We start from the raw sequence: 12,666 nt of genomic DNA, 5'->3' as shown, positions 1-12,666 counted from the left end.
CCAGTTCTGGGCTACCAGAACACACAACAAGTGCACCTTTTAGTGCATCTCCCACAAAGAGCAGCCGATACACAGCCACTGTACCAAACCACAGACGAGGAAAACGAACGCAGGCCCGCCCGAGCCTAAACCTGGTTCTTGCGGCGAGGCGCGTATTGACGGCCGGAGAACGCAGGCAGCTGGTGCTGCCAGAGAGTGAAGGTTACCTGGGTCACTCTTCACTTTGAGCTCACCTGCTCCCAGGGGCCGCCTTCCACCAAAGGGCACAGCTGCCTTAACAGGGTTTTTTTCTTCTTTACGCAGCCCTAGCTCCAGTACAAAAAAAAACCCCAAAGTGAAGTGGTTTTGAACCCTAGGTGCCTACCGGCAAACCGGAAGCCTGGCAACACCGCAGCCCGTCCCAACGCCCGCCGGCCCCGGGGCCTGACCCAAGGGGCACCAACCCCCTCTCCCCCCCCCAAGCCATGCACCAGGCAGTTATTAAACGAGTTTTATTTCCTTTAAATCCCTCTTTTCCGTCAGCGCTTTTCCTGGCAGGTGGGAGCACACTGGTCGCCCGCATCTGTTCCGCGCCCGCCTCGGGGGCCGGAGCCTTACCGGGGTCCCCGGGTCCGGGAGGGGGGGAAGCTCAGCCCTGAGGGCCGCCGGGGTGGGGAGGGAGAGAGCAGCTGCGGCACGACGACGTCGGCTCCTCGTTTAAACGAGCGGAGAGGCCGCGGGACCCCGCGAACCGGCGCCAGAGCCGGGGGGTCAGCCCTGAGGGGCGGGCGGCCCTGCGGAACCGGCGGTTCTGAGGGGCGGGCGGCCCTGAGGGGCGGGGTCGGCCCTGAGGGACCGGTCAAGCCCTGAGGGAGCAGCGGCAGCGGATAATTATCTCCGCTAAACCCATTAGCGCCCGGCGCTAATCCCCCCTCGCGCCGCAGCCGTTGGGGCAGGGCGGGAAGGAGGGAGGCAGGCGGCGCGCGCCCCGGTTCCCGCGCCGCGAACCCGCCAAACCCCGCTCCCGGCGCGAGCCCCAACTTCCCCCGTCCGGCGGCGGCGGCGGGAGGGAACGGCCGGCGGAGCGCCGCGCTCCCATTGGCCGCGCGTGGCGGAGCGCTGCGAGGCGATTGGCTGGGCCGCCGCCCTCCCCCTCCCTCGGCGGCTCAGCGGGTTGAATTCAAATCGGCACCGGGAGCGGCCGCGCGGCGGGGTCGGGCTGGGGGACTTGCTGCGCTCCCGGTGGGTGCGGGCTCCGCCGCGGAGCGGAACGGAGCGGAGTAGCCCTCTGGGCGCGGCGCTGGCGCCAAACGTTTAAACCGGATCCCGGAAGGGCCCCGCCCGCCGGTGGCGGCCGGTGCGGCGCGGGCGGGGCGGGGCGGGGCCGGGCCGTTGGGCGGTGGGCGCGGGCCGGCGGGCGCGCGCGGGTCGGGCGCAGAGGCGGGAGGCGGCGGAGGAGGCGGCAGCGAGGGTAGCGGGAACCGGCCCGGGTGGGCTCTGCCGCCGCCCCCCTCCCGGTCCCCATCCCGGCGGTAACGCTCCGCTCCTCCCGCCCCGCAGAGCCGGCGGGACCCGCGATGCGGAGCCGGTGAGCGACCCCTCCTGAGGCCGCGCGGCGGCGGGAGAATGCGGCCGGCGGGCGGCGAGATGCGGCCCGGCAAGAAGGTAACGCCCCGGTTCCGCTCACTCGGTGGGGAGCCCGGGCCGGCAGCCGAACCCCCCTCCCGGTGACAGCCCCGGGGAGCCCGGTCTGGACGGACGCAGCCCCAGGGCGCTGGCAGCAGCCGTCGAGCGCCCGTTCCCTTCCCTCCGCGCCCTCACCCCTGTGCCCCCCGGCCCCGTCACCCGCTGCCCGCCCCGCTCCCCGCCGCCGTCTGCGTGGGAGGGTGCCCTCGCCCCGGGGGGGGAGGGGGGGAGGAAGCAGAATCCCCTAGCGGGGGCTCGCCCCGCACCCCGGGGCCGGCTGGGAGCCAGCCTGCGGCCTCCGGCTTCAGACAGCCCCCAAAACCCGTGGGTGACCCCTCGCCGCCGACACGGCGGCCCTGCTGGCTGGTGACATCGCGGGGTTTCTCTCCCTTGGGGCGCAGGAGAACCGTTCCCGCAGGAGAGTACCGAAAACCCCCCTGAAACAAGCAGCTACCTCGCCTCCCGTCCTGACGGAGGTCCAGCCCCTGGCCACCCCGCCGAAGCCTCAGAAGACCCCCCCGGCAGACCCATGGACGCCCACCTCCAACCTGAAGATGCTGATCAGCGCGGCCAGCCCCGAGATCCGGAGCAGGGAGCAGCGAAGGGAGCTGTCAGACCGCGCCAGCCAGCTCCTGCAGGCCGGACACTCTTTGCAGGTAGGTTGTAAAGGCATCTTCTGCATTTACTTTCTTTTTTTAAAGTTGGCTGAAGGCTGTTTATTCAGTATAAAAAGTTATACATTAATGTACTACAACAGTTTTGAAGTCTTAGTTCGGAGCATTTACTCAATGCAAGTAAGGATATTGTCTGGTTACAACAGGTAACGTTGTGCTGGTTTTATTTTGCAACCGTCGAGGACAAAGGGAGGACACTGGGCCTTTGACAGCGCTCACAATAAAGCTGTTAGATATCGGTGTTTATGTGTTTATTGCAAAAAAAAAAAAAAATCAAATTCTCCATTTCTTATTTCCATGTAGGAGCACTTATCGGGAGACGAATACGAAAAATCTCAGCCAAGTCGCAAAGAGAAAAGTCTAGGATTGCTGTGTCATAAATTCTTGGCTCGATATCCCAACTACCCCAGCACTGCAGAGAATAATTATATTTGCCTCGATGAAGTGGCTGAAGAGCTCAGTAAGTCGGTGTATATGCCATTATAGATTTATTCATACAAAGGTGCCAATAACCTACCGTTTGCCTCTGTACATTTTTTCTCCGTGAAATTTTGAGTGCTTACTGTGTGCTCTCAAACTTACTTAAACCCAGCTTTAAACTCTTTCTTCTTAGAGCGGTTCTTTTAAAAAGCTGACGTTTCTTCAGTGAACCCAACTGAGAAACTCTGAACTTTGATTAATATTAAGCATGTGAATTACTGCCGATACCACAAATAACTGGTTGCAGGTTTTTGGATCTGGAGGTGACGGCTAAGATGAGTGGTTGGATTTTTGCGGCAGGACCTAGCGTTTCTCAAGGTGAACCCACAGCTTCCTGTCCAAGCATGACATCAAAGCAAGAAACTACTTTCTGCTCTCAATGATAATTTAACTTTCTCATTTTTATCACTATTTTTACATTGCACGTATGATCTACAGAGAGTTTAAGTTGCTAACGTTAAGCTGAAGCTTTTTTTGATCAAGGAGCTGTGAAATTACAGTATTCTACAGATGATAGCACTGATGATAGTCATACTGTTATAAAATTTTTGGTGTTGTATCTTCAGAATGTGCTGGGGGACACAGAAGAGGGATGGATGAATTGCAAATTAAACAGAACGCCTATTCTGTTTATACTTTGTACAAAATAACACCCCTTTCAGAAAATGCCCAGTCAAACCCAAAAATTTAACAGACAGACCAGAAAAGGACAGTGTGTTAATAGAAGGACATTCAAAAACAAGTTACAAAACTGTTGTCTGCCGTGAGTTTCCAAGGATATTTGATGAGACGGTCTAAAATCAGTGGAACTGATAGTTAAATATGCTTTGTTGGTTTTTAAAGCTGTATTGAAACCCACGTAATGGCTCCTCTGGCAACAGTAAGTTTTGTTTCTTGAAGAATGCTGTAAACCAAGTATAACTGTGGAAAAGCAAGTCCTTCCATGTCTAAAGCAAGAATTGTTTCCTTTTCCTTGCTGGCAAGATCTACGAGAGCTGTTTTCGGAAACCTTTGTAACAAGGAATTGGCAAAAATGGCTTAGAAGTATATTAAGAGGAGGGAGAAGTATAGGAAAGAGATCCCTTCTCTGCGCAAACCATGTTTCAGGTAAATGTGTGGCGAAACAGTTTATGTAGTAGAGATGTTATGTTCATCTTTCTGTTTTGTTTTTATTTTTTCAGATGTTGAACGTAGGCGCATATATGATATTGTGAACGTGCTAGAGAGCCTGCACATGGTGAGCCGCCTTGCCAAAAACAGATACACTTGGCACGGGCGACATAATCTCTCCAAAACCCTGCAGGCTTTGAAAAAAGTTGGAGAAGAGAACAAGTACACCCAGCAAATTCAGATGATCAGGAAGAGGGAGTACGAGCAGGAATTCGATTTCGATGGTGAAAGAAACGAAGAAACGGCAAGATCTCTTGGCTCAAATGAGCATTCAGAAATGTCTTTTATCGAGCTCCCAGGAATGGAATTTCGTGCTGGTAATAATTCTCTTTAATGCCAAGAGTAATATGTATTTGTGATGATAAGTGAACTTGGAAAAAACATTTATTGGACTTTTTTTGCCTGAAATGGTACTGTCCAAAAGGCACCACAGCTGTTTGTGGTGACAATAAGTGCGCTACACTCTTTTCAATTCCCTTATTCATTCAGTTCTTGCGCATGTATTGTGTTTTTACAGCGCAAGAACAAGGGGGCACCGGGTGAAACTGTCAGACATAACCAACATAGAATCCAGCTGCAGGATTTGTTACCACTGAATGTTATAGAAGCCAAAAGTATAAATTATTCCATGAATTTATTTTTTAATTTACGCTTGTTCATGGGAGAAATGTAATTAAGGACCGTTAAAGACATTGTATAACCTGCTGTTAAGCATCTTTAAGAGTACAAGTCGTCAGAAAAGAGGAAATGCATACACGGGGAAAACATCGCGCTCTCTGTAGGTAGACCTGGTATCCACCCAATTATCTGATTTTTGCCATGTAGAGACACGATTCTGGAGTCCACATCAGCCCTGCTTACTTGCTGTGTTGTTTGTTCTTGTAATGATTGTTACTGACAAATTTCTTCAGCTGTTTGACAATGTTTGTAGCTGGCATGTCACTGAATAGTTCTCTCCTGTCTGCTGCAGCGTCAGTAAATAGCAGGAAGGACAAGTCTTTACGAGTGATGAGTCAGAAATTTGTGATGCTGTTTCTTGTATCGACTCCGCAAATAGTAAGCCTTGAAGTTGCTGCTAAAATCTTGATTGGAGAAGACCAGTTAGAAGACTTAGATAAAAGCAAGTTTAAAAGTAAGTAAAGTGCTGCTGTTGCTGGCTGCTTTTTGATCTTACCCTAAATAGAAATATCAAGTGTAAGCCAAATGGACTCTTCTCATACAAGTTTATAAAGTGTAGAATATCATCTTTTTCCTGCCGTAAATAGATTTGAGCCTCCAAAACCTCACTAAACACCTTGCACAGTTTTTAACAGGGACTCACTCCTCGTAGTCATTGCTACATAATGATGTAATGACCACATAAAAGTCCATTAAATCCTCTCTCCTGAATTAACGTCACGGGGCTGCTTATTGGTAACAATTTCTCTTTCCTCAAGCAGTCTGTCAAAGATTTTGGCATCGTTTCATCAAAGGTGGCCCAGAATCATGCAAATCTGTGTTCTGGTCATAGAACTTACTTGTTAGAAATCTAAAGAAATTCTATAAAAGTCCTGTTAGTAACTTACACGTGAGAGGAAGTGAAACCCAATGCTGTAACTGCCAATTATTTCTTCATTCGTTTACCCTGCTCTCAGTTCCCCGCACGCTTCCTCCTCTTCCTCTCCATTCAAATGAAAAGGTACTTCTAGGTCCAGGCCTGGTATCTGTAACAATCAAAAATGTGCCTGCTCTCGAGGGATCAAGAATTAATTGTGGGTGACATTGAAAGTGACACCCTTCCTGGAGTCTCAGACAGACTCCATTGCTTTTTTTGGTGGAATTGTGTCTGCGAGAAAAGAAAACTGATCCTCGCTGGTTTCTAGTTCGTAGTTTCCTTTCCACTGCGTCACGGCAGCATGGGGGCTTTTGGTTGTTTTTGTACTTTCTTCTTCCTCTGTAACATCTGTCTGGCCATGAAAGCCTTTTCAGGGCATTCCATCGGTGTGGCTGTATTTCAGGGATCACACCTTTTACCGTGTTCTCGGCTGAGAAGCCTCGTCCCAAGGTCCGTAACTCGCTAGACTTGCAATTCCCGGTAGCGGAAGCTTTGGCCTAAGCGCATTCACTCTGCAGCCCAGCGGTCACTCGTAAATCGACGGCTGCCTAAAACTTTTCCCTAATAGCTCAACCTGGAAACCGTTAAGAACGTGCAGGATGAGGTTCCTGATGGATTTTAGCATGGGTCTTCCCCTAGTTCCCCTGTTCGCTGCTGCATGCTTCTACCTGCCTTTTAAGCTACTTATTTTCACCGCAGAATGTGGATAGCTTTGGCCGTTGCACAGAACCTAACTTGTTTTGAAAATGTTTTTCCTATATTTAGCATAATATACGTAGCGGTATTTTCTTTCCTAGACCCGTATCTATGTCATTCTATTTTACACATAAGCCTTATATTGTGATACGTTATTTCATAGTACAAACACCTGTTCTGCAAAATTGTTCTTATAAAAGGAATTATAAAGCTTTTTCCTTTTAGCTGCTAAAAGGGCGTTATAACATTTTATTTGTGATATATGTTAACTTGTTAATCAGAATTGCTATACTTTACATTGGTTTATTTTATTTCAGCCAAAATTAGGAGACTTTATGACATAGCGAATGTTCTCAGCAGCCTTGAGCTTATCGAGAAAGTTCACGTTACAGAGGAGAGAGGTAGAAAACCAGCATTCAAATGGACAGGACCTGAGGTCTTGTCAGATATTCAGGGTAGGTGTATGTGTTATTTCCTCTTGTTCTGCTGATGATTTTGATTGCTTGTTTTCTCTGCTAGAAATTTTTTAACCAAAAGCCAGTAGACTAAGCAGAAAGTCTTGGCTAGTCACATCACCGTCCTTGGTCCTTGACAGCACAGCGCACCAGTATGCATTTCCACATAGCAGATGTACTCATACTGGGACTCTTGCATTTCCATTTTTGTTGCTGCTTGTACTTCAATAATTATAAGCCAGGCTCAAATAACTGCTTTTAATTACTGAATCTGCATATGATGTGTATTTACTTTCTGGGTTTTCTTCTCCTTTTTAGATACAAAACTTGAAAAACCTTCTACGCCCTGCCCCCCACCTCTTTCAGAATCCATCCCTTCCAAAGAGCAGTGTTCAAAAAACCTTTTTCCTTCAAGAGGAAAGCAAAACTTCACTCGGCACCCATCTCTAATAAAGTTAGTTAAAAGTATAGAAAGCGACAGAAGAAAGATCCAGTCTGCTCCGACCAGTCCAGTTAAAATAAGTGCAAGTACGTATCTGTTTTTGAAGTTTGTTTTCAACTCGGCTGTAACCTTGCATGAAACAGTCAGGCTTGCCGTCCCCTCGTAGCAGATGCGGATGCGTGGGTATGCCTGCTTACCACAACACATCGTAAGAACTGTCAAAAATAGACGAGAGGGGGAAAGTATAGGTTGCCTATAAATCTGAGGCCTTCCAAGATCGGTAGTGAAAACAAAGCTAAGCTGACCTGTGTTCGGTGCGTAAGCTCTGCAATTAGTAGAAGCTCTTTCCAGTTTGGTGGAGCGAATCCAGTCACAGCTTGCACAGTTGCAGCAAAGTAAATATAATCATTGAGATCTGGGCCAAATTCAGCACCACGTGGGGAACTCGAGCCTCCTCTTTCACACCAAATACACGAGGAGTGGCGTATTACTGTTCTGGGTTTAAGAAGAATATTGAATCCCTTTTTTACATATCACTGTGTTGACTTTGTGTGATGTCTTTCTGGCCTCAAACCTTCTGTTTGTGTAGTGTAGCTGATTGTCTGGATATTGTCTCTTTCTTTGTGAACTCCTCTAACCCTGGTTTGTTGAGGAAACTGTGCTTTGGATCTTACTATCTAAGCAGTTCCATATTCCATAAAATTGCCAGAAAATTACCTATCAATGTTCATGTTCTTGTTAGTATCCTCTTTTGGAGGGGAAAAAAATGGAGCTCAAGCTTTAAGATTTGTTTGATGTACGCTGCTATCCAACCGATCAAACGAAGCCCGGGCTGTGGGCTGAGGAGAACACGGAGTCTTAGCGTCTTCTCGCTAAATGCGTGTGCCGCATTCAACAGCAGTCTCCTCAAGACAAAATCCAGCTTCTACGTTTGATGTGCTAACAGTTTTGTTTTGTTTCCCCCCTCCAACCAGCTACTGAACAAAGTTTATCAGCTTTCCCTGGTAAAACGGCTCAGGTTCCAGCAATCTCCAGACATCAGCTGGAAGGACAATCCAAGTAAGTTTGCACAAGCGCTAAGGTGAGAAGCGTTGTTTCAGCACTGGCCATGAAGTTAAAGCTGTGCTCTGGTTGAGCTGGGCAATAGTCTGCAAAAACCAGTAACGCCTGATACCGCAGGCTATTTTTTTTTACTTATCATTTTCTGTTTAGTGGATTGAGAAGTACAAGTTAACGTTAAGTCTTTGTGTTGCAGAAAATAATTTGTCAGGGCATTCATTTCTGTACAAAGGCATTAAAATACGTTTGGGCTTGTTTGCTTATTTGTTTTGGCCTTTTTTTTTTAAGGAAAGCCCAAGAGATGAAATTGCCGAGATCTGCTTTGGAATGTCATTTGTCCTCGCCTGAGGCGGTCGCCAAGCCCGAAGCCCCTCGTGCAGCAGCAGCCTCTCAGCCGCCGCTTGGTGTCTGTCCTCCGAGCCACAGTCCCGTCCCACCAGCGATCCTACCTCATCCTCATTCCGGTGTTTCCTATGCAATATATCTGCACCCTTCCCAGGCCCCCACTGTGCCAACATACAGCCCAAGTTTCATGTTGCAGCCTCTACCGTGTGCTAATGTAACTGGAATTAAGAGTACTAATCCAAGCGTATTAAATAAAGTAACCACTGAGGAAGGGGACAGTCACATAGCGACAGATGATCCAACAAAATCCTTGACAGCTAAAGAAAGACCACCTCTAAAATCAGAAGCTTCATCACAGAGGTGCCTTAAAAGATCGCAAGCGTTACAAGAGAATAATTTGATTAAAAGGTTTAGAAGTGACGAGGAAAGCCTTGATACTTCTCTGGTAAGTTAAATTATTTTTTAAATGCCATTTTATAGCTTAATGATGTTGCCACCTCCTCATTTTCAAAGCGATGTAGGAGCCTACTGGGTGTCAAATTTGTAAATAAATTGTAAAGAAGCCTGCCAGGGGAGTAACCTTGTAAACACTGAAGCATTTGCCTTACTTCAAGAGCATTTGTGCTGCAGACTTGCAGAACCTTTGCTGTATGAAACAAGATTTTGTGTTGGTGTTTGGAGCACCAGTTCTTATTGCATAATGTTGGTGGCATTTGCAAGCATGAGGCAGAAGATACAGTACACAATAGAACACTTACCTTTGCAAAGCCAACCTGGGATCAGGCTGTATTTTTCTGCTTGTTCCCCTCTTCCCCCTCCAAATATTTATTTCCAAGAAGATGTGTCAGAACGTACAGCTGTCAGTCAAAACAAAACCACTCCCGAAACATTATTTCTAGACTTACCTATTTATACAATGGTTCTGGAGTAGCTGAGGCTGCTCATCTGGCTGGCATTCATCCTTGGCTTTAGAGGTGGTAGGAGGGAAAGCGGACACATAAAAGGTGCTGGGCAGGGAATGGCTGAAAATCCTGACACGTTTGAAACGTTTCTGTCCAGTGTTGTACATTGTTAATACGTTGGGTTGTTGTAGGCATCATAATACAGCACGTGAGGAGGAGGTTTGGATACCCTTGATGGATACGGAGAAACTGGGTCTGGATTGCTTTCAGCTCCTCAGCTCCCGAATGTTTCAGTGCCTCTGTAAATTACAGGGCTGCTTTAAATGGTCCTTGCCAAAACAGTCGTGAAATGTCATCAGTGTGTTGTGACAACGTGCGGTGCCAAACACCCACCTGCTGTGAAGGAGCAAGAGGCAACAACATGGAGAACACTGTTGTCTTACTGACTAGACATTTTTATAGCGCAAACTAAGGAGTCAGAAAGGAGAAAGCTTGCCTTCCTCATTTTTAAAATGTACAAATATCATTGTAGACCTGTAATTGAGAATGTTAAGTCTTACAATGTCTGCCTTTGGTTTTGTACTTTTTTAAAAGGGAGAATCTATTAAAAATGAACGACCACCTTCCAATAGCTCACAAGTGAATCACGAAATGGACACTTTCCAGGAAGAGAGGCACAGCAAACCAGAAATATTAGATCAAAACATGGCAAGCCGCTACGACCAATGCAAAAGAGAAGATATGCCAGGAGATGAGGACAAAACCAAAACTAAACAAGGCATACCTGTAGCGTTTGCCATTCCTGCTCATGAGGTGAGCTTTGTCAGACACCACAGCACATCTTGCCGGGGGAAGACACCACTTGGAGTCATAGAATCATAGGTTGGAGATGACCTCTAAGATCATCAAGTGCCACTGTCACCCCAACACCACCATGCCTACTTTGCAAAAAGTCTTTGCAAAAGAAACAAAACTATAATGAACTCCACATATATAGGTTGTCTTTGGTTGGATTATTTTTAGTGTGCTTTTAAATCCTTATTTTGTAGGAATCTAGGACTTCAGTTTCTGCATTAAGTACACAAATAAGAGGACACAAAGTGGCTTTCAGGCTTCAACTGGAATGATGATCACAACTGAGTAGATGGAGGCGATGTTGAGATCCCTTACATCCCCAGTCCTTTGTGTATATTTAGTCTCAAATACTTTGATTTACAACTGAATCACATGAAACACTCTTAATCAGTAACGTTTGGCATTCTGCAGTTAAGAGTTACTACTTCAGAGAACCTGAACAATGAACAGTTCTGTTGATAAAAACAGAACTTGTAAATGCAAAGGGATTGTCTTCCAATATTTGTCTTATGAAAAGTACAATCCAAGAATGAGGTGACATGATGATTACCGGGTCCAGATGTTTCTTCTGGGAGAAAAAAAAAAAATAGTATGCAGTATCGGGATTTCTCTTTCATCTAGTCTAATTGTACTGTGTTAATCCAGTTCCTCACTGAGGATATCAGCGGGAAAGGGAGCCGGCTGACTTTTGCACAGTAGGGTGGTCGTACTTTAAAGAGCACATCCTTGAGTCAGTTCTGTCTAATTTCAGACAGAAGGCAGTACAGGCATGGAATATATGATCCTGGGGATACGAGAAAGAATAAGAATGAGGAAAGGGGGATGCAGCTTTGGAGAAAAACTCATTTTTTTTTTTATTACATGTCTGGGGTAAAGGTGTATTGTCTTTTTCTTTTCCAGACTTTTTTCCCATCTGGCTATCTTATTGCTCTGACTCAGTGCACCAATGGCAACAAGGCAGGCTTTTCTGATAAAGAGAAAGCTGGGATATGTTCATTACAGCACACTACCTACAGCTCGCCCATTGCCGGTGAGTGTTAGATAAAATAGGCATACCGATGTCTGGCTTCAAGGACCGTGGGCCGGAATCATCCTGCTGAGGTAATGCAGTCGCAGCACAATGGCTTGAGTCTCAATTTTTAATCCCCTTCAACACTTGATTTTTCTGTTTCAGGTGTCATTCCAGTGACAGCATCTGAACTGAAAGCGGTTAACATCCCTGCTTTTCATATCACACCCTTGAATATAATGCTGTCACCAACTTCTATAGCTGCCGCGCCTGTACTGAGCAACCCCTGTCTCAACTCAAGCAATACCAGTTCCGCCCCAAATCCCAGTTCTTCAGTTCTGAACTTTACACTGCAACACATAGGACTAATACCTGCTGGTGTGCAAGTTCCTGCAAACCCTCCTCTTCAGCATGTGCCAGTCCCTTCACAACCAGAAAACGTTAGCCAGGGCTCAGGAAACGCGAGCTTGCACGAGGAGAAGGTGAGTAAAAGTATATTGTGACCTCTTGACTGTGGTGGGTTGAGCTGGAAGCAATTCCTTTACAGCAGGAAAACACTTTTCTGATCTTTATGAATCAGCACTGCCCGAAAAGAGCTGGCAGGGAAGGCCTCCATAAGTACCATGTAATTGAGAGGTTAGAAAGGAAGAACAAGAACCTTATTTGTAGCAGATGTGGAGACAGCTGCAAGATGACGAGATGTGGAGAGAACTGTTTGAGAGGGAGGATTTTGTGCAGATCTGAGAGGACACTTACTAACAAACCATCCATTGGTTACTTTATCTTTCCTCCTTGTTACTTTCCTAAGCCCTCGAGTTCCTGCATGTAATGGTAGCTTTTTTTTAATACGATACGTTTTTAGAGGATTTTAAAAGATTTTTTTTCCATGGGAAGTTTTTCTGTGTATTTTGTGCAATATTGTATTGCCTAAGATCTGTATTAAAAATGGAGTTAGGAGGGGATTAGAGAAACCTTTTTTTTTTTTTTTGGTAGATAAGGAATACAGGTATATTCTTCTTAGTAAAAAGTTGTTATTAAATTTCAGGAAAAAGAGTTTGCTAACACCCTGCAGAAATGTAAAACTAGAGTTCATGTGTTTTTTTTTCTTTCCCCTTAAATAAAAGTAACTTTCTCTCTTCCCTTTAGCCTTCTGTTCCAAAGGAACCCCAACAGCCCCAGACAGTTACAGAAAACTTTTTCCACACACCAGGAGGGCCAAACACAGTATCTTCAGTGTCTGCAAATCCAGATGGTACCGACAGAATCTCTCAAGGAACTCTGTATATTCCTCAACGAAAACTTGAAGTGTCAAAAGACTAA

The 12,666-nt window shown here is 46.7% G+C and overlaps 1 protein-coding gene across 1 annotated transcript; it reads left to right on the top strand.

Moving 5' to 3' along the window:
- Positions 1 to 1,605: 1,605 nt before the first annotated feature.
- Positions 1,606 to 12,666, top strand: E2F8 (E2F transcription factor 8). Its single transcript, XM_075427116.1, has 13 exons — positions 1,606 to 1,644; positions 2,067 to 2,321; positions 2,643 to 2,799; positions 4,001 to 4,306; positions 4,960 to 5,121; positions 6,597 to 6,734; positions 7,053 to 7,262; positions 8,151 to 8,235; positions 8,524 to 9,025; positions 10,077 to 10,295; positions 11,238 to 11,367; positions 11,512 to 11,828; positions 12,493 to 12,666. The coding sequence occupies exons 1-13, from the start codon at positions 1,606 to 1,608 to the stop codon at positions 12,664 to 12,666; spliced, it is 2,694 nt and encodes an 897-aa protein (XP_075283231.1).

This window comes from Opisthocomus hoazin, chromosome 7 (genome assembly GCF_030867145.1).
Source record: "Opisthocomus hoazin isolate bOpiHoa1 chromosome 7, bOpiHoa1.hap1, whole genome shotgun sequence".
In the NCBI taxonomy this organism is placed as follows: domain Eukaryota; kingdom Metazoa; phylum Chordata; class Aves; order Opisthocomiformes; family Opisthocomidae; genus Opisthocomus; species Opisthocomus hoazin.
This window is presented reverse-complemented; position numbering and strand designations above follow the sequence as displayed.

What these genes read in the sequence shown, in the direction of transcription:
- E2F8 (XM_075427116.1), top strand. Translation starts at nt 1,606, where the DNA reads ATGCGGCCGGCGGGCGGCGAGATGCGGCCCGGCAAGAAG. An exon ending in AAAGCCTTGATACTTCTCTG is followed by an intron (nt 9,026 to 10,076) that starts GTAAGTTAAATT and finishes CTTTTTTAAAAG; the next exon opens with GGAGAATCTATTAAAAATGA. An exon ending in TTGCCATTCCTGCTCATGAG is followed by an intron (nt 10,296 to 11,237) that starts GTGAGCTTTGTC and finishes TTTCTTTTCCAG; the next exon opens with ACTTTTTTCCCATCTGGCTA.